The 20,688-nt window shown below is 41.5% G+C and overlaps 1 protein-coding gene across 7 annotated transcripts in view; it reads right to left on the minus strand.

The window, feature by feature from the left end:
• Window positions 1–20,688, minus strand: part of myo9aa (myosin IXAa) — a 144,682-nt gene that overhangs the window by 77,982 nt on the left and 46,012 nt on the right. For 6 of the 7 annotated variants that reach the window (XM_069526195.1, XM_069526210.1, XM_069526216.1 and 3 more), the window contains exons 3-14: window positions 17,287–17,381; window positions 17,121–17,183; window positions 15,526–15,625; window positions 13,577–13,639; window positions 11,317–11,414; window positions 10,877–11,003; window positions 10,234–10,323; window positions 7,137–7,253; window positions 6,680–6,814; window positions 2,704–2,825; window positions 1,100–1,241; window positions 470–665 (exon numbers count right to left, since the gene is read on the minus strand). In XM_069526195.1, the coding sequence (XP_069382296.1) occupies window positions 470–665; window positions 1,100–1,241; window positions 2,704–2,825; window positions 6,680–6,814; window positions 7,137–7,253; window positions 10,234–10,323; window positions 10,877–11,003; window positions 11,317–11,414; window positions 13,577–13,639; window positions 15,526–15,625; window positions 17,121–17,183; window positions 17,287–17,381 (1,348 nt within the window). The remainder of the gene's footprint in view (window positions 1–469; window positions 666–1,099; window positions 1,242–2,703; window positions 2,826–6,679; window positions 6,815–7,136; window positions 7,254–10,233; window positions 10,324–10,876; window positions 11,004–11,316; window positions 11,415–13,576; window positions 13,640–15,525; window positions 15,626–17,120; window positions 17,184–17,286; window positions 17,382–20,688) is intronic. The other variant, XM_069526200.1, reaches the window with a different exon arrangement.

Genomic DNA, 20,688 nt, shown 5'->3' on the forward strand with positions numbered 1-20,688 from the left:
TGTAACAGGTTCGCTTTGGGTGACACTGATATCTAAAGGATTTCTAAAAGATAAAGGAAAAAAGCAAGATTTCAACAAAATCTATTTTCACACAACAACATCTGCATTTAAAACTGAAGGAAAGATAAAGAGGATGCAGAGTCTGATTCCTACGACAGCAGCACTGAGAGAACATCTGTAAAATTTACTGCATATCAAGGACGGCAGGAGCAACGTCTAAGAGAAAAGAAGGCATTCGTATAAAAGCCAAAGCTGAGACAGTAAACAGCTACTGTAAAAACACAGCGTTACTACGAGCACTATACACACAAACTACTACTGACTGATGGAACATAGAATATGGCAGATAAAGCTAAACAGAATAGACGACACGATGGCGACTAAATGTGAGAATCAGGAAACTTTCTACATCCAGGTGAGACGACCTCTACAGCATGTAAGAAGAGTTTCCATCAGTGTGGGAGCTCACCAGTCTTCTTCTGCGTGTGTCTCTTTCCAGCTTCTCTAAAAGCCACCAGGGCTCTGAAGTACGCTCGCAGTACCGCCCAGCGGAACGTGGCGGACGGGTCGATGCCGATCAGCCCGCAGATGAAGGCGTTCTTGCTGCTCTTTAGCAAAGCGACGATGTCCGGGCGCATGTGGTCGGTGTTCTTCTCCCTGAAATCCTGCATTACATATAAAATAGGATTCGATGCCATTATTTGCTTAAAGAAAAACAAACTTCAACAACGAAAACTCAACGATTCCAGAAAACAAAGTTGAGATCGGTTGCAAAGTGTCAAACCACTGTGACGTCACCCATTGTGGTTTGTGAGCTGACGTTTTGCAGCCATCTTGGTTATTTGAGGTAACTTTATTGAGAGGAGCAGGGGGTGGAGCCTGACTGAGAACTGAACGTCCTCCTAACGTAACAAACAAGAAGGAAACCGACTTCTTTTCATAACTAGTGGAGTCGCCCTCTGCTGGTCATTTGAGAGGATACTGGTTGCAGTTACTTCTGCACTGGCTTCACTTTCCGGACCCGCCCTCTTTGTCCGTTTTCATACTCAGTCTATGGCTGCACCTCCTCCTCCATTTCTTCCTAATCAGTGACACTGACCTTGACACCGTACTTGACCTTGCCAGCATAGTGTCGGATGATGAAGGCGGACTCCATGACGGCAGGGAACTCGATGTAGCTGTTGCCCTCATGCTGCCGTTTGAACTTATCCAACAGAGTCTGGTTGGTGGCTTGAGGGAAACTGAAATAAAAGTCAACAGAAAAGTTTGATTTGAAGAACAAAGCATTTTTTTTTTTTTTACATCTGTTTTTAAAATGAAAACACACGAAGCGAGGAGCTCGGCCAGGAAATCACTGCGTTGATGCACTTGTTTAAAGTTGTCGATGACGTCATGAAGACTGCAGCGTAAATCACACTGAAAGTGTTCATCACGTTCCTGAGCTGTTGAACCCAAATGAAACATAATGAATTGAAGACTTTTCTTTTTCCACTCGTCTCTTATCCAGTCACAACAACTGTAACTACAACCCGCTGGACCACTGGAAACGTGGCAAGTCAAATGATCTGCTCTGTGAGTCGCTCTGACATTTTCATCCTCTGACACCACAGGTCCAGAATGATCATTTTTAGGCGATCTGGGCTCAGATTTCTCCCCCTGTCCTTTAATAGCAATTCTGCAGAAAATCAACAGCGTACAGGAAGAGCGGAGGGGAAGAGCGGGACACCAGGGGCTTTGGAACAGGGTGAAATCTGAGCTATGAAAACAACACGGCCAAAGATTCAGAGCTCTCCAGCTTTTCCGAGTGGGAGGAATTTGATTCGGTGTCCAAACAGAGAAGAGGGGGAAATAAAGAAGGAAATATGGCTTGGTAAAAATAGTCGCAGCCCAGTCGAGAACCTGAAAAGGACTTTCCATTTTACTGGGTTTACATTTCAGGCAATTTAAGGATGGTAGGGTCATCACATTTCAGAGATTATATAAGCGGATGTACAGAAGACTAGACGAGATAGTGGGAGCTTCGGTTTATTTGAAGTGGATGAATGACAAATATACATTCTCCTGTGTTCTCTATGCTGCTGTTCTGGTGCTTAGAACTCGTCTGTCTTCTCCAGCTCATCACTTGGTTCTTCAGAAATTCGGGGCCGTGCCGTGAACCAAAACATCTGTGGAGCAATCGAGCTGCAAGTTTCTACAGTTTGGGAAAACATCTTATTCTCAGTGGCTCATGGGTTTAAAATTGGAGCCCGACTATATTTTTATTTGCGTTTTTGTTTACCACTATGAAAACCTTTATTTTATAGAGTAAACAATGCAGAACAGATATTTAATATATTTGGCTGTACTTGTGTTTTCTTTTAATGATAATTATCACAATGTGTAATGATATATTTATAAAAAACTCTAACATATTTAATTATAATAGCTGATTTTAGTTTCTTTGTAATAAGGGTTTGATGATGACATCTATAGGAATCATTGCCAAAATTATTTATTATTAAATATTTATCCTACAATATCCTGGTGTTGAACATTTCAGACAGTCCCTAACATTGGTACCAGAATAGTCAAGCTCTAGTAAACAACTGTGCCAGCTGTGCTTTTGCGTTACGCCGCCAGAAGAACTCGATGGTTTAACCCTAAAGGAAAATGAGATGAATTATCGAGGAAATGAAAGAGTGGACCAAACTGTATCAGACTCACTTGCACTCTTCGTCCAGGAGGTGGAACAGAGCTGTGGGCTTCTTGCTGATCAGGTAGATGCAGCCTGTGTTGTCAATATAGTCGATGTTTCGCCAGCTGATGCCCTCGGCCCTGTATTCCTCCTGCAGGACAACAGAACATGAACAGTGTTGATCTATAGCACTTGTCATCTCAACTCTTACTGTTTACAGACAATATCCTTCATCACAACTGTATCCAGATTGTAATTGTGCTTTTAAACACTTGGGAAACAGAGAAACTTGAAGTTAAAGTTTCGTAAAACCATGTTTCAGATTCAGAACGGCATCAAATCACCTATAAATACATCAATAATCAATGAAATAGCAAAAAACAGACCAGTGTGGATCAGCCTGTTTGAAACGTCACAGTAAAAACATCTGTGTTGTTTGTAGGCTTATATGTTATGTCTGACCGTGGTGGTTTAATAATGAGAGAAGCATTCCGATCATTTACCGCTGTTCTCTCCTCTATGTGTTTTTATCCAGTTGTCCCTGGGAAAGAAATTTAGCCAATAAAGAGTTTAATCCAGAGGAGGTTTAATAAAGAATCACAGGAATCTGTCTTTTCTTTGGTCTCGTCTCTTGTTCCCCTGAAGTCAGAGGGCTGAAGACAATCAAGTTAATTACTGCTGCTTCACAGATGAAGAATAAAAAGGAAAGATGATCCTCTTCTTCAGAGTTGGGAAAAACTGAAGGATTTTGATGAGGCAGCTGCAATTTAATTGAGCAAATTTCCTTATAACCTCTGCTTCTGGCTATTTTTACAGAGAAAAATCATTTAGGTCACAGCAGCGTGAGAGCGTCGGTCTGTAGCACATTGTTTTTTTAAATGATTTCATACCTTCGCCACGGAGGTTATGTTTTCACCCCTGTCCCTTTGTTTGTCAGCTGGATTACACAAAAACTACAGGACGGATTTCCACAAACTTTACAGACAGGATGGGACGTGGGCCAAGAAAGATCCTGTTATACAAACTCAGAGGGAAGTTGCCATTTCCTAGATAATCATAAATGTTAACTATAAGTGTAATTACACAGCAGTTAATATTTTAATCATAAGATAAAAATGTGCACTGAACTGAAAAAGAGTGTTTCATCACTTACAACCTCAGTATGAAAGGAAATGTGTTATTTCAAAAGTTAAAGTTTTAGATAAAAATCATTAAAAAGTTAACTTCAATTCAAGAATTCATACGCTGTTAAATGTTCTTTTTGATTTTTAGAAAATATTGGTTATAAGAATATAACAACAAAGGTATACAGTTTAAAAATATATATTTCTTTATGTTCTTCAGTCTGGCAGCGAAACAAATTTGAATCAGTGTAATAATAAATAAAAGGTTACACATCTGTCTTTTCACTTTTTCTACATCTAAGGGCATGATCTTTGTGGTCAGCCGAGTCACTGACTGAAGACAGGCCGTCACACGTGTTCACTCCACACGCACACACACACACACACACACAATCCAGAACAACGGCCCTGGAATAGACGTTTGTGAAGCTACAATATTTAATTTGTGAGTCAGCTGAGTAATCACTGTGCTGTGGTTTGTGGGGGTGTTGTTCTGGATTTCATTAGATTACACAGGACACTGAATCCACCTCCTGCCTTTAAATCCTCCTCCTCTAACTGCAGTGACTCACTCTGACTGTGACTCTGACTCAAATGAAATGAAAAAGAAATCTAACCATCACACTTCTCCAAACTCTGCAGCGTCCGCTCCTCTGAAGACACTTCCTGTTATTAGTGTTTTATTAATAATCACATGGTGCATGATGATAATAATAATAACCCATTCCCACGACTGCTGCCTCCCTGCGTCTGTCTGCGTCACAAGAAAGTGACTCGCTGGTGAATGGAAATATACTGTATGTAACTGTAGACGAGGGTGTGAAGCTGGCCTCAGCAGAAATATGAAGCATGCCAGCTCTTGGTCAGAAAGCTTTTAGGATGCCTAAGTGTTGTTCATCAATTTTTCCACACACGACTAAAGCTAAACTAAACCGAGGCCAGGATGAATTCCTGAGTTTTCCGCTTTGCTCTGACTCTCTGGTGCAGGTTTAATAAACTTCTTCTGTAAAAATAAAAGGTCAAACTGATCAAATTGAGGATGTATGATGAAAAAAAAAAAGTTTAAAAAACAGTTGAGGTTGTTTGATCTGTGAAAACGTCAGAAATCAATAGAATAATCTCTGATAACCTCACAGCTCGGCTCACGTGGCTGTCGCACAGATCAAAGTATTGTAAACCAGCATCTAAATGTGGCTGCGTCTTTGCACAACCAACAAAACTCAAAGCAAACGTAACGCAGTCACAACCATGAACACCAGCAAGCACCGGACATGAGGTACAGTCGAGACGAGCAATAACAGCACTATGGAGTGAATACGTCCTCCAGGAACCATCTTGCAATGTTAAAGGAAGTGAAAAAAAAAACAATTCCAGGATCTGCGCCAAGATATTCATGTATCAAAATAAACAGAAAAAAGATTGGTGCAGTCTCCTCACAACTACATTATTATTTATTTTCAGTATTCAACATAAAATAAGACACAACACAGAGGCTGCATTCAAACAGAGAGAGAGAGAGAGAGAGAGAGAGAGAGAGAGAGAGAGAGAGAGAGAGAGAGAGAGAGAGAGAGAGAGAGAGAGAGAGAGCACCGAGCCAAGTGTTTGGTTGGAGGCTGGATCTAATATGACCTGGGTTAGAGCAACAAGCAGTAGCACAGGAAGTGCTGTGGTATTCTAATAAGTATCAACAAATACTGGAAGTCTCAGAGTCAGTGGGGAAAAAAGGGAAGAAGAAGGATATTACATGATGGTGATCCTGAACATACCTTAAAATCCACCATGAACTACATCCAGATACTAAAGATAAGGTTTTCTCACCACAAACAACAAGACACAGCTCAAATATCTGTGTTTTTTTTACATTAAAGCTTAATTTAACTTTAATTATTTGTCTATACAAAATATTGCTGCTATAGTGATAGTGATATAATAGTTTATTAGATTGGCAACTTTATCCGAAGCTGCTGCACCAAGTTTGACGTTTAACATATTTCAAATCTCCACATACATATTTAAAGTGAGTAGAACTCAGTCAGTATTGTTTCTTGGATTCTTCTGTTGACATTGCAGTTGTTAAATTTTGTTCATATCCGAATAAAAATCTGGATGTACTGAATTTTAATGTGGTTTTATTCGACAGAGTTCTAATCTACTGCATACTGTAAAAAAGCTAATATATATTTTCCTTTTAATACAAATATATAAACTGTACCGACTATCTTAGTTTCTACCACAGCCCGCGTGTACTTTACATTTCATCTATGCAGCCGCAGCACGATAACATAGAACTGAATTTGCTTTAAGCTTCAGCACAAAGAACTCTTTGAAGTTTCTACCCGTGACATTTATGGTGAAAGTCCCGACATGTTTATGACACAAAAGTAAGACGGCTTTTGTACAAAGCAGGAGTGACCGAGGAGACAGACCTTCACGTCTCGGTGTAATTCATGAAGTGCACAGAGGCTTTCAAGCAGCTTGAGCCCTTAGAACATGTCGGGGCAGGTCGCTGATTCAGCCGATCTCAAGGTGAACACGATGCTTAACTTACAGGCATCAGGACTGTAAAAGCCCTTTGAAGCTAATCAGCTCACTTAAGAGAGCACACATCCAGAGTCAGGGTGGTCACAGTGGTTTTAGTCATACGGCCGTCGGCTCCTCAGCAAACCCTGTTGCATAATGTGCTGAAGAATTTCTTCATTGTTTCAGTGTCATTGTGATGTTTGTGCTCTGCGTGATAAGGACGAGGAATTTCCTTGTGAATGGTCACGGCTGAGGAAGGTAACCAGGTTTGGATCTACAGTGTGTTCAAATAATAGTAGCTGGAAAACAGGAGCTCGGAAAGTTCTGCTCCTGGTCAGAGACTTGAATAAAGGTGTTTTACCTGCTCAAGCTTGAAGATGTGCTGGTTGAAGTAGTGCTGGAGACGCTCGTTGGCGAAGTTGATGCAGAACTGTTCGAAGCTGTTGTTCTCGTAGTCTTCAAAACCGAAAATGTCTAGAACCCCGATGGACAAGATCTGCGGAAGACGACGAAGACAAAATCAAACATTTTCTTGTTATAACAGTTTGAAACAAAGTTCCTGTTCCGATCACAAGTGGACAGCGGATATTAAAATGCACGAATTTGTCTCCTACAGATTTTACAAATTTATCATATGATGCTCAGTGTTGATATTTTGGCTACAGACGAATCAACGTACGGTCAGTGAGAAACGTAGAAATACTTGTGTGTTATACAAAAAACTTCCAAAAAAAATTTCAAACCAGACGAACAAGATCACACATACACACACACACACACACACGCTCTCACAGATACAACATGTTGTGTGGTCGCACCTTGGTGGTGTCCTCCAGGTCCCTCATGTTGAGCAGAGCGTGGTTGATCCTGAAGACGATCCAGTCAAACAGAGCACTGTACAGGGACTTTGCCATGGAGTCTCGCACCGTGCCGGCCTGGATGTACAGACACACACACACACACAGTGTTAGTGATACGCTCGTCGATGATTTAACAACATTTGACAAATAGTGAGAAGCGAATGAGACTGTTTCCATGTTTGGTTTCATCAAGGAAACAGCAGGAAGAGGTTTTATCAAAGTAAAACTGAAAATTCAGTTCATCTGTTTTTCTGCGTCTGCCCATGAGATTCTATTTTCACTCCTGTCTGTTTGTTGGTAAAATAACAGCTGAACAGAAGATCATGAAACTTGGTGGAAGTATGTGATCAGGATGAGCTCATCAATTCTTGGAGGATCCAGTAATATTTTTTTTTCAGGCAGTTTTCCCAGAGAATAATTCAGACATTCCTCCCCCCCCCCCCCCCATTCTCAATGTCCCACACGTCTGTATCAAGTACTACAGTTTGGCCTGGTGCTGTCACACTGCACTTTTCTACAGGTCCGGCAAAACAGTGAAGGGAGATTTAAATATGGAAAAATAGATTTATATATCGATATATATTTATACATCCTCCAGACGACACTGAACTGGTTTAATGAAACGTTAAAATGCGCAGGCGGCTGTATTTCTGCTTTACAACTGACCGTTTATAGTGAGAGCTGAGTATAAATCTGCTCTTACTCTAGATGGAAAATATAAAATGACAAAAGCAGACAGCCCTCCCACCCAAACACATCTCTGACATTCTCCACTGACACTCTGGCACAGACGGTAACATCACAGACTCACACAGCGTGACGTCCCTGAGTCATTATTAATGTCATTATCCAGACCAACGCTCGTCAGGTTGACTCATGAGATCAGCCAATCCAATCTACTGTCGCACAGACGGTCTGAGCTGCCAACTTCTGACTGGTGAGGCTGCAGAAACTTTGCTTTTCCTACACGGTCTGATAGAAACGCAGAACTTTAATAGGCTTTTAAAACATACAGGGAGAGTTCTCGAGTGTAAGTGAAGAACAACAGTAGAAGTTGTCTTTATAAGTCTCATATTATCATAAACTTGACGTCGCCCAGTGTTTAAAACCTACTGAGAAAGAACGCGTTGTTTAATCAGTGATGTGGTTTCTTTAATAAACACCGATTATTAGGCAACAGCTTCCTTTGTTAAATTATTGATGAAAAACGTTGTAATTCCTGTATCCGCTGGAAAGAGTCGACCTCGCTGTGGCAAAGTTGAGCCTCGGTCTTCAGAAACAAAACAAACCACAAAGTTAAAATTCCTTTTTTTTCCCCCTAAATAATTAACAAGGTTATTTTCAGCTGCCTCAGACCAAATATGTCTCCAATGAGTCCGGACAGATTTTTATTGTGAACTCCGCACATACTGCGGTTAAATGACTCATAAGCTTTTCATTATTGAGAGGAAGTCGGACTTGAAACGTTGAGAGGGAAACAGCCTCATAACTCTGAGCGAACGGAGCAAACTCATTACAGAAACGTTTTCCGTGAGGTTTTCGAGAGTATGATTTCAGTTAGTGAGTCTGTGACTGAGTGATATTTACACAGAGACCACCCAGTGAGCTACCAAAGCAATCACTGTTTGTCCATATGAAATAACTCCTTAGTATCTAAAAGGCCATTATGAGGTTGTTGCCGTTTTGATGGGAACGTGTAACGAGCCACCGTCTTCTGGGAGAGTTTGTGGTGAAACTCTGCTGCGGAACATTGTAAGAAATTCATACTGAACACATTCTCCTTATGAAACCACATTTAAATTTACTAGATGAAGATTTTTATTTGGATCTGCACCAAACTACACACGCTCATAAATCTCAGTCCCAGAAACAGGGTCTCTCAAGTTACATTTAAGACTTTTTAAGACCAAATACAACAGATATGAGGGATCATCGAAGTCCATGAATTACTGCAAATGCAGCAGAGACAGTAGGTGTCCATAGTTTTTCCTGAAGCCAAGCGACGATAAATTCTGAACAGAATATCAGTTTTCAGTTCCACGAAGACATTACGTGACATTTCTCTTTAAAAACATTAAAGCACAATGAAAGCAGTGTTAAATAAACACATTTAAAAACTAGTTTGTTGGTTTTTTTTAACACATTTTAAGGCCTAAAACTCAGATTATTAAATTTGATACTTTTTTAAAGACTTCTTAAGACCCTGGTAAACATGCCTGATTTCAGTTTTCATCAAGATCGATGACCCATATATCCCTCAATCACGTTCTCATGGGAATCCGTCAAATGGACAAACAAACAGATGCAGATGAAACCACAAATATGAAATATTTAAGCATCATGTTGACATTTGGAGTTTGCGTCGCAGTATCGTGTGAATAACATGTGTGACAGGAACATGTTACACTGTGTATCTGTGTTGTTCCTTCATCTCCAGACCATGACGAGTGTTTGTTTTCAGAGCGGGGGTCCCGGTGAAAAAACTGTAGAGGGGCTGGAAAAATGCCTTCGCTTTCTCTCTAAAGCCGCTGAAGGACTTTGTGTGTTTGTAAGTGGAGGATTGTGTGAGAGTGAGAGAGGGAGGAGGTCCGGTGCTGGTGCACGCTGTCCTCTAAACACCACTGGGTCACACTGAAGAGAGACACAACTACAGAGCTCTTACTGAGATGCTAAAACGTCTTTTCTTCATCTTTGATTCCTCCGAGGACGTCCTCTTTGGTTTCTTTGCAGCCGTCATGTCCTGATAGAGACCTAGTTTTTTCTTATAGTGTGTGATGTTGACTGTAAAACATGTAACAAGTGTGTCCTGCGTGACACACCGGACGTCCCGGAAGCGCTGTGGCAACGACAGAGATGCCATTTATCCTATCGTGAGTTTGTGTAACATCAGGATGTCTTTAAAAAAAAACGTAATGTCTTGAGAAATGACGATTTGTCAGAGATTGTTCTAGCACCTCATCCCTCAGGAATCTAACCACGGACTTTATTTGCATTGTGTGTGTTTTGTGTATTTACAGTTTGTGTACTGTTGGTGAGGTTGGAACTGCAGTCTCACCTCAGACAGTTTGTAGGGAACGATCAGCTTCTCCCCCACAGTGACCGTCTTCCGTGTCGTCAGAGCCTCAAACAGCATCTCTTCTTTGACCTGGCGATGACAGCGACAGCACAGAGGTTAAAGGAAACATGATATTTTCTATTCGAGCTACGGGTTAAAGGAAGGATTTAAAAATTCTATCAATGTGAAGTAATAAGGAGAGTTAATATGTCATTAGATGTTCACTAAATGAGCTAATAATTATCTAATGCTTAAACAACTGAACAAGGATAATACATCAGGGCCCCGTGTGTATTTATTAACTACGACTGGCTCCAGTGCCAATTTACTGTTGACCAAACTTTGCTCAGTCACTTTGAAACGAGTGTGTGTCGAGTGTGTGATCGATACAAAAGTGGTCCGGTGAAGAACACACTCTGTTTTCAGACAAGGATGAAGTGAGTTCATTGTATCTGTAAGTAGCTTAAGATTCCTCTCGTACAAATCAGTCTTGTTTTTTTGTCAATAGAGAAACACAAGGAATACAGTCAGAGCAGGCTGTGCAGCTCTGTTCGGCTCTGACACGTTTATCTGAAGACACATTTAGAGAATGTGCAGCAATAAAAACCGCCCCCCCCCCCCCAGTAGGTTTGTTTGTCAGTACCTCCAGCAGCTCTGAGACGACAGGCAGCACCTCTGGGTTACAGATGTCGATGGAGTCGTCTCTGTAGGTTTTCCTCTTGTAGCAGATGTTGCCCAGGTGAAGGATGGCCGACAGCAGAGAGAAGATCCTGCACAACACACGGGAAAAAGATTGTGAGACTGTGGAACTATCTGTAACGATCAGTTATCATAATAATAATAATAATCTTATTAGCATTTTTATCAACAAAGTCACAAAGTGCTTTACAAAAAGATTAAAAAAACACGAAAATAAACTAATAAATAAAATAACATTCACATAAAAACCTCTTTTTTTAAAAATAGAATGTTCTATAAAGAGATTTATCTGAGACATATTCAGATTTTTTAGTTTTTTCTTTCCTCTTGTGTGCGATGTGGGTTTTATGTGTAACCGTATCTTATCGCGGTTGCATCACTCACTGTTTACGCGTGGCAGGAAGGAAGCCCACCATCTCCATGGCCAGCTGAAGCCTCTCAAAGTCATGCTTCAGGTCCTCTCCTTCAACAGTGAAGCAGTCCTGGAGAGAAAAAGCAGAAACCGAACATCAGGCTCACAGTCGCCGTTAATACACGGCGGCCGGGGAAGCCAGAAGAGCCAATGACAAGTCGTTCTGAAGTTTACAGGGATTGAATGAGTGTTGTTGACATGCACGGTGCCCAGATGTTTACAGTGTGTCCAGCAAAGATACTTCAAATAGTTCCTGAGTTTATTCTGCTGCAACAAAAAAACAGCGGAACGGCCTGAAGCAGAAGAATTGAATGACTCACAGTGAAGAAACGGAGGCACGGGGGGTCAAACTAAACAACAACACTGCGGTCTGATGAGGATCTAGTCTAGCGAACAGCAGCGTGTGCTCATGTAGTGGAAAATCTGGCCTGTTAAAGCAATCCACAGAAATCTGGCGAGCCGGCGAAAGAGCTGAGAAGTGAAGCGATTCACGGGTTTGTGTGTGTTTACAACTTTATCTTTATGTTTATATAATAATAACAATAATGATAATATATCATATGTGAGGTATTAACACGTTAACGCTGTTATGATATAGGTAGCAGAGTAAAAAATACAATATTTACCTCTGGAGATATAAAAGCTTAAAGAGGCGTTTCAATATAGCTTGAAACACATTTAGCAACATAATGCACATGAGGAGAAATGTGTGGATCTGTATTAGTTGTTAATGACGACAGGAAGAGCTTTGGAACAAGTGCGTTGATGTAACTGCATGAACTACGTCCAGTCAGCGTAATGTGAGCTCGGCTGTTTGCTTATGGCCTCATTCCACTATGGCTGCCATAATTATCACATACCGAGTCCTCAGGAAGACAAACACGAGACGCACACTCACACCAACGTGCCTCCCTCCCGACGGGAACTCACCGTGAACTATTAGTGGCTCTGGTGTTACATTTCTATAGCCAGGGGAAAATATTCACATCGCTCGGCCTGATTCAAATTTCTGTCCAACGAAAACAATATTTTACTGTCGTAGAATGTTGGCTGATGATTCCAGATGTCACACGTTTGTTTTAGGAAATGAAACATAACATTATTAAATCATTACAGGCCTTAATATACTAATATGAATGTCCTGTGCTGACATGAAAAATGTAGTTGTCTTCCTCTCCATAGATATGATATTATCTGTCAGAGTTTATATAATCTACATCGTGCATCCCAGAGGATTATTAGTATGTCGTCAAATAATAATTAATTAAGAATCAAAGTGAACTGCTACATGCATAAAGTAGAGAAAACTAAAAACTTTCAAATACAAATCAAAAAACACTTTCTCGACCATTGACATGATTTCATTTTAGTTTTTCTCCTGCAGAGCGACGTTTTCACGACAGACTTCATCAACATGTCATAGTAGGAAAAAAAGCACAAGCTTGTCTGTGATGATCATCGGTGAACTGTTCTGTTCAAGCGTCCCATGACAGTGTGATGAGGAGCCAGCATGAACGATTCCAGCACCATGAAACCAAAGCAGCTAAATGGAATTCAGCCGTCATTCATTTTATTATTTACACAATTGCTTTTCCTCATACGACCTGTCAGAATGTCAGATGTTTAAAAACTCCGCTGTAATGGAGTTTGACAAAGACATGTCAACTTCTGTGGGGTGGAAGTTTCATCACCGCGACGGGTTCATGAACTTTTAACTCGGATAATGTAAGTTCACACGTCAACAGAATATATAAAATCAATCCAGTCGTTTTTAATAAATTATATTTTGTATTATTGTTATTATAATCAGACAGAACCCAAGTATGACACCTCACATCTTGCTCCATGTAGTTACACCCAAATTTAATGGGCAACTGAACAAATTCTGACTTTGATTGTTATGATTTTTAGAATGTTTAAGAAGAGGACCTTGCTTTCAGGCAGGATTGCCAATTTTGCCTTTTAGTTGTAGAAAACACTGCGTCAGTGATTAAAAAAGTCAAACAGGAACACTAAAGCAAAAAAAAAGAAACAGAGATAAAAATAAACACCACCCAAACCGAACCAGGAAACATCCAAAGAGCGACAACATAAGCAAAGGAGGGACGGGGGCAGGGAAGGAGGGAGAAACTGTGCAGGGAGACCGTTCAGCTGAGTGAAGCTCTACTTGTTGCGGTTTCTCCATCAACGGACAGACACACGGACACAACAGACAGAAGCACAGATACTGACCGGTTCACTCTCACAGTAACTGTCCCAGTGAGGCTGCTGGCTTGTCTTTGTCATCTGGGAATGCTGAGGCAGAGTTAACAGGGAGGGGGGGGGCGAGGTTAATGGTTAGACAGCAGCATTCGAGCGACAACACATACTTGTACACTTAAACATGTACGACGAGATTCATGAGCAAGTAGCGATGATTGAAGGAAGCGTTATTAAGACGAAGCCATGTCCGGATTTTAACAGCTCTGCTTATGACACACGGACACAAAGACACGTACAGACAGACGTCAAACATTGAGGAGCACGTATGACCCTGATGATGCACACACCAGGAATTCACAGACATGTTATTGAACACAGGAAGCTGTTGGAGCAGGATTAGAAAGTTGAACGAACTGCAACACACATGCACATTATGAATTCAGAGTTGATTTTGCATCACAAGTGGTAGTTTCTAAAAGCACGCATTGGTTGTTATAGTTTATTTCAAGCATTCCACAAACTTCACATTTGAGCCTTTGCAGATATGTTGGCACTGCAGCCTCCATTTAATCTTTGAGTGACTATTCGGTTCTGTTTTTTAAAATGCTTCTCCATGTCTGTTCGGAAAAACAAAACCGACTGACATTTGCTTTTGCACTAATTCAAATTTTAATGAAAAGTCTCCTTCAGCCATTATATAACTAGTGTATATACTAACGTGGGGAAAAAATTTGAATTAAGGACATTCAGTTCCTGGACTGCAGTGAAAAAAGAAAAATTGTTGGACCAACTTAAAAAATACTTGTTAACACGGAAATCAATTGAGTTTGTTAAAAAAGTTACATTGAGCACAATCGCAAACTTTAGTTTGAATTAATTTGTGTGTTGCCAATTGAGGTAATTTTTTTAAATCGTCCCAACAATTTCCTGTTTTCAGTGAGGACAAAAACAAAACTTCTGCCAACAAAACACGAAATCAACCAAACAACTTAAGGCTTGCTTTGAACAATGGTCAGTTAAAAGAGTCAAAGCCACGCGAGTGGTTCTCGAAGCAAAGAGCAGAATGAGCTTTAATGAGTGATTCAGGAGGGTGTGAAAAAAAACAACCATAACGACAAAGTGTTAGAGTGACAAGTAAACCAGTCATGGAGGGGAGAGGTTGTGAAATCCATTCCAAAGAGCTGTACATGATGCAAGAGAGTAATCTTTACGTGAACTCCACAGAGCAGGCGGAGAGTGAACGAGCAAGAGAGCGGCACAAGAATGTGTGTATTTATGGATGCATGTGTATTTGTACATGCACGTCGGCGGCCTTGAGGAATGGGAGGAATTCCTTCCTTTATGCAGGCGTATGGATTTTGGAGGAGGGAAGCAGCTCTGTCGTGGCGGGACAGTCGAGGCTCTGGCGCGGAGGTGCAACAAGTTCTCAACAAAACCTGCATTCTATAATCATAACATATGTGTGTGTCTGTGTGTTTACAGTGAAACCACACGACACAGCGAGGGACAAACACCATGTCGCCTGTCTTCATGTTTGTGTGTTTGTCAGCGGTGGCGTGGGGCTGAGGATGTGCATGTGACACCAAGATGAAACCAAAGTGTATGAGAAGATCACACACATGCAGCTACACCCACAAAACACAAACAGATGCACAATTCAAAACAATCTTGGTCGTGACTATAAAAAGAGAGTGAGAGTGAGAGGGACAGTTGTGTTGAAAACCACCACCAGTGGAATGTGTTTCCTTTGTGCCGTCATTTCTGTCTTTCCTGTTTGCAGACACTGACACACAGAGGTAACCGTGGCTTCCTCGGGTATAAGGACGTGCGGATGACACACAAACATTCACAACGCTACAAGTAAATAAAGACTTATGGAAAACACAACAAATAAAAACACAAAATCACTGTCAGATAAAATGACACACATTTAGTTATTTCATCATTTCTAATAAAACATTAGAAGCTGCGGCTCCCACCTGACTGAGGTAATGATATTCTTCAGGCTTCTTGAGGTGAAAGGTTGCCCTCTCTTCTTCATTTGTTCCTGCCAGCAGGTAGTAAAACACATGGTAGTTTCTAGAAAAAGCAAAAATGCAATAATGGTTATGGTTATTATGTTTCTGTATGAGAATACGATTTGAATGTAGGGCAGACATATTTGCTTTTGCTTATTTGGTTGAATAGCAAAAGGTAAACTCCAGTGTGTTAGATGTTTGTATATGTTGGGTTGGGGGTGAGTTGCTGCCCCAGGTGAAGGACTTTAAGTATCTCTGGGTCAGCTGGAATGATGGCGTTGCACCGCTGCTCATTCACATAGAAAGGGAGCAGCTGAGGTGCTTTGGGCGTCTGATCAGGCCAGGCACGCCCCACCTCGAGGAGAGGAGGGACCACATATCACTTCTGGACCTAAAATCCCTCAGCATCCACCAGGAAGACTGTCGCTGAGAGGCATCTGAAATACTTGACCAGCTATGAATGAATGAATGGACGGACGGATGGATGGTTGGTATTATTTTTGAATTTCCTGCAAAGCAATCACTCTCAGAGTTTCTATTTTTATTTCTGTTCTTCTATGTTATATAGTATCATTAACAATTATTTATTTATTTTTAGTGTTGGCTGAACGTATCTTATCTAACAACTGACGAAACCAGTATTGAATTCTCTGGAGCCACAACGTTACACAGGCTAAAGCAAAAACTAGAAAAAGAGAGTAATGACAGCTCGGTTTGTTTGTGTGTGTGTACAAGTGTGTGTGCATGTGTGCTCGCCCTTTTTCCTCTGACAGCGTAAAGGTTAGAGGTCAACTAGTGCAGCAGCTGTGCGACCGATGGTTCTCTTCGAACACACGCGCACACGCACACACGCACAAGCTTGGAGTCAGCAATTCATCTCAATAAGAGTTGGCTAACGCAGGGGGCCCTCTGTGGGCCCCCCATGGTGAGGTTAACCTTCACCACTTCATGCAGCCAGTCCAACACATCAGTCCCACTTAGAGGTCAATTCACTTCATGACTTACATGCTGGCAAACTTAAACAACAGGCTTTCTCACTTGAATTTACTCAGATGCACATTTTTAGCCAAAAACCAAACCAATGATTTATTTCACGCTTGTGTTTTTCTAAGTGAGAGGAAAAAGTTTTAAGCTAAGTGCAGGTTGAACGTCATGTAGGACTGTTTAAACATTGCGCTAGAACAGCCAAGAACCTGGTTTGTTGACATATCGACCATATTTGGGACGTCAAAACATCATCCGTCATTAAAGCCAGTGTTGATGTAATATATTACAAGTTTAATTTTATTCAAATCTGTTTAAATAAGCAGTATAATTTCACGCAAGTAGCACATGAATCATGTTTGATTAATGCACGTAAAAAGGCTGTAAAGTTGCATATAAAGTTGGAGGCCAGCTTGTGACAGTTTCTCATTTATTTTCTTTCACTTTAGTTTTGAGCTGCACTTCATAAGATCACGTTACAGTCTATTACTCACTTATCATTAAGTGTCACCTCCTGCTCAAACAAAACCACCTACTTCTGTTTTACTTTTATAATATTATGATAAACTCACCGCTCATTGTGTTCCTGATAGACCAGCCTCGACTTCTCCAGGAGGTATTTCTCCACATACGCTCTGAACACAGTACAAAACAAAGTGTTAACTTATGTTATATTATATTATATTATGATATTTATTTGAAAGGGGAAATGAAAGGCATTTGTCTGTGGTTCCTTACCCTCTCACAGTGCCACTCTCCTGGTAGTTCACCTGGATGAACTTGCCGAAGCGACTCGAGTTGTTATTGTGGGCTGTCTTTGCGTTCCCAAATGCCTGAAGGACGAGAGAGGAAGACGTGGTGAGAAACAAACACACACAGGTGGAAATGAATGAGAAGAGGCTACATATTAAACACATCTTACACACACATGAGTAACGCATGTTAGAGGTCATGTTCAGAGCCCTCGTTGGGTGTGGATAATTTGTTTGTGGGTCAAGCTCAGAGACTCGGGCCAAACTTGAAAGGCTGTCGGCCTGGACGGCGTGGAGCAATCTTTTCCTCTTACATAGTTTCAAACGGCATCGGTCCGAGACAGATTAATAACATGGTTTTAGGATCTATTTAAGTCAGAGTCAGACAAATTGCCAGAGTGAGGATGAAGGAGCCAGGCCCAGCAGGCCTGATGGAAAAAAGTTCCTCAGTGAGTAATGGGATCCATGTGGCCTTGTGGAACATGTGTAGTGGTTGTGCTTTAATAAGACGGTCCAGTATTTCCCCTGGCAGCTCTGTTTATGTTGTATGGCTGCCTGGAGGGGAAGTCGTTTTTTCGGCCTATATAAACCCTGCAGTTATTTGTAGCTCCGCCACAAGTAAACAAATTCCTCAGCGAATCACTCAGAGCCTCGCGTCTGTGGAATGGGAAAGCACCCCTCTTTGACCCCACCCTTCACCAACGCCACTTACCAACATGCAAGCAATGCTAAGAGAAGGCTAACATCGAGCTAATCGGCAACACTGTGGGCGGATCCCAATGCAGGAGTCAAGGGGGTCAATTATCACTGAATTTCAATTGAATTTCAAAAACATGTTGTTTTGTTTCAGGGTCTGCCGTGATTGGCCTGCAGGATAATACAACACAGAAGAAAACAATTAAGAGAAGATATTCCAGCCCCAAACAAATCAAAGCCTTGCAAGGCTAAGTCTTTTTCTAACTATCATTTCTTTTGAAATGGATGAGTGACACAAGGTCTGCAATGAATTTCAGTCAGAAATATGCACATGACACATGGAGATACACGTGGAAGTATTTGGTTGTTAGTTGTTGGAAATAATAGCTCATCTCCGACACATGTGCACAGCTGTTAGCATGAAAACAGGGTCAGGGGACACGGTCTGCGTTGTGCACTGGTAGCTGAGGCTACTGGAAAAGGGTTAACGTGCTAGGAGCCGGACAAATCATCAAACACGTAGTCTTGACCAGAAAGAACCAATAACCAAGTGGTTGTGAGTGTCTGGGTTATCGTTTCCAAAAACGCGGCCCTGCAGTTTTCAAACTAAAATGATTACCACGCTCTGGAGTAGTATGGACGCCAGGCGTATCCGTAGCAGATTGAATGCATTGACCAACAGAAACGTTGTGGTGTGGATGCAGCCTGTTTTTACCTACAGTCGCTTTAAGGCCCTCCTCCTGATACAGCTCGGATTGGCTAGTTGACCCACTGCTGTGATTGGTCAACAGCCTCCAGCACATGTAGGAAATGTTGTCCTTTGATTCCTCTTTACGGGGCTTTGTTAGCGAGTAACCAAGACGAGCCGCGAGGTGTGTGCATTATGCAAATGTATCACAATGCTGCAGAAGTAGTGGCTGGGATACTGACGGGGCTTTTCAGGGGATTCAGGAGTTTCAGTGTTTTCAGGGGGAGTGGAGCTCCCTTTACCATGGACACAAAAACCATACGACACACTAGAGGGGAAAAATAACTCGGAAAAGCAATATATGTCTCCTTTCAAGTACAAGTGTGTTTATAATGTAGCTCTAAGAGGAAATCCAGATAAATACTATGTAAAAAAACAAATTCAAGTGAACTTAAACTCTGTGAATCAGCGATCATCACACCGTTAAAATGGTTATGGAATCAGGACTCAGGAGAGTCTGCTAGACTTTGGCCTCTGCACTGCTGGCAGACGCTGCTTCAAACAACTGGATCACAGCAACGAGCTCACCCTTCATTTGTGACTCACTCAGCTGAAGAAATCATTAAAATAGGCAGACGCAGTGGAAAAAAGCTGTTCAACTCTGCCGGCTGGACAAAGGAAGACAACGCAAGGTCAAACTGAGGAACAGCAGTGGTGTCGTCTAACCCTAACCCAGAAATGTCCTTTTAAAAATGTGATGCCTGATGCCGTCGTTATTCCCAGACGAGCTGGTGTTCTATTGCCACTCCGTCTGCCTCTGAACCTCCCTGATTCAGGAACGACAGGTCAGACGAGGACGGAGTAACATCACTCAGTGTCCATAAGTGGTAAGAACTGCCCGAATTGGACAGCCAGTAAAAAGCAAGCACTCAAGCACTAATAACAACAACCTGCTCGCAGACAGGGTGACGAACTCAGGGCAGAGATCAGAGCTCTCAGTGTTTCTTTGTTAAACGGCTTGGCGTCCAGCATGATGTGATGGGCCAGCAGGAAGCAGGATGTGGAACAACTAAAATGCTGAGAGATGATTTATGTTCAAGCAGCGTGTATTTGTCCACCTGGTCTGTGTAAAAAAAACGATGCACGGTTAAAGAAGACATTTTTACAGCCGACAGTTTTTATTCTTTTAAAACTTGGCCAGCTCCATATCAACGGCAGTAAAACACATCTCATAACTGAAGGGGTGTTTCGTCATAAACTGACCTCTAGAGGGGATAATGTTTCAGACCAACATGCAAGACAAGTTTTATAAAAACCTATAAAAGCATGAAAAAATACATTTAAAGTCATGAGACAGTGTCCTGCATTTAAATTTCTAAGCTAAAGTAAAAAACTGCCAGAAACATCAATCACGCTGGACTCACATCATCGTAAGTGTTGCTTGAGAACAAAAGAAATCTATAGTAGCGTGTCAGCAAACAAAAACATCCAACGATCAGTAACAGATCATTTACAGATGGACATTTTTCTTCACCCAAAATAACCACAAATAGACCTGAATGCAGATCAGCCACAGGACAAGTTGTGCTTTCAGTTACAAAAATGATTTTTACTGCACTCATCCACAAAAATGCAAATCAGTTCTTGCCTCTTCTCCTGTGGGAGTTGTCAAAAGTTATTCTGGAACATCGAACGCAAGCCGAGCTCTCGTAGACAGGGCAGGCTGAGGTAAAGGGGGAAAACTAAAACACTAAATCACGTCATTTTTTTACGATATCATGAAGAGTACGATTTCAAACACACAACTGTGGAAAAGTACTTGAGGGTGGACTTTTAGCCCTTTGGATGGACACAAAGACTCAAACAGACACCGCAGCTGTTTGTACAGACGTGATTCGCACCACTTCAGTCGCTCTAGTAGGTCAACAGTGTTATTCTTGGCCACAAACCACAGACTCAGCTAAAGGGGGAGCAGCGATGGAGTTGAGACGGTGCCAGCGTGTT

Source organism: Paralichthys olivaceus, chromosome 1, assembly GCF_024713975.1.
Source record: "Paralichthys olivaceus isolate ysfri-2021 chromosome 1, ASM2471397v2, whole genome shotgun sequence".
Taxonomy (NCBI): domain Eukaryota; kingdom Metazoa; phylum Chordata; class Actinopteri; order Pleuronectiformes; family Paralichthyidae; genus Paralichthys; species Paralichthys olivaceus.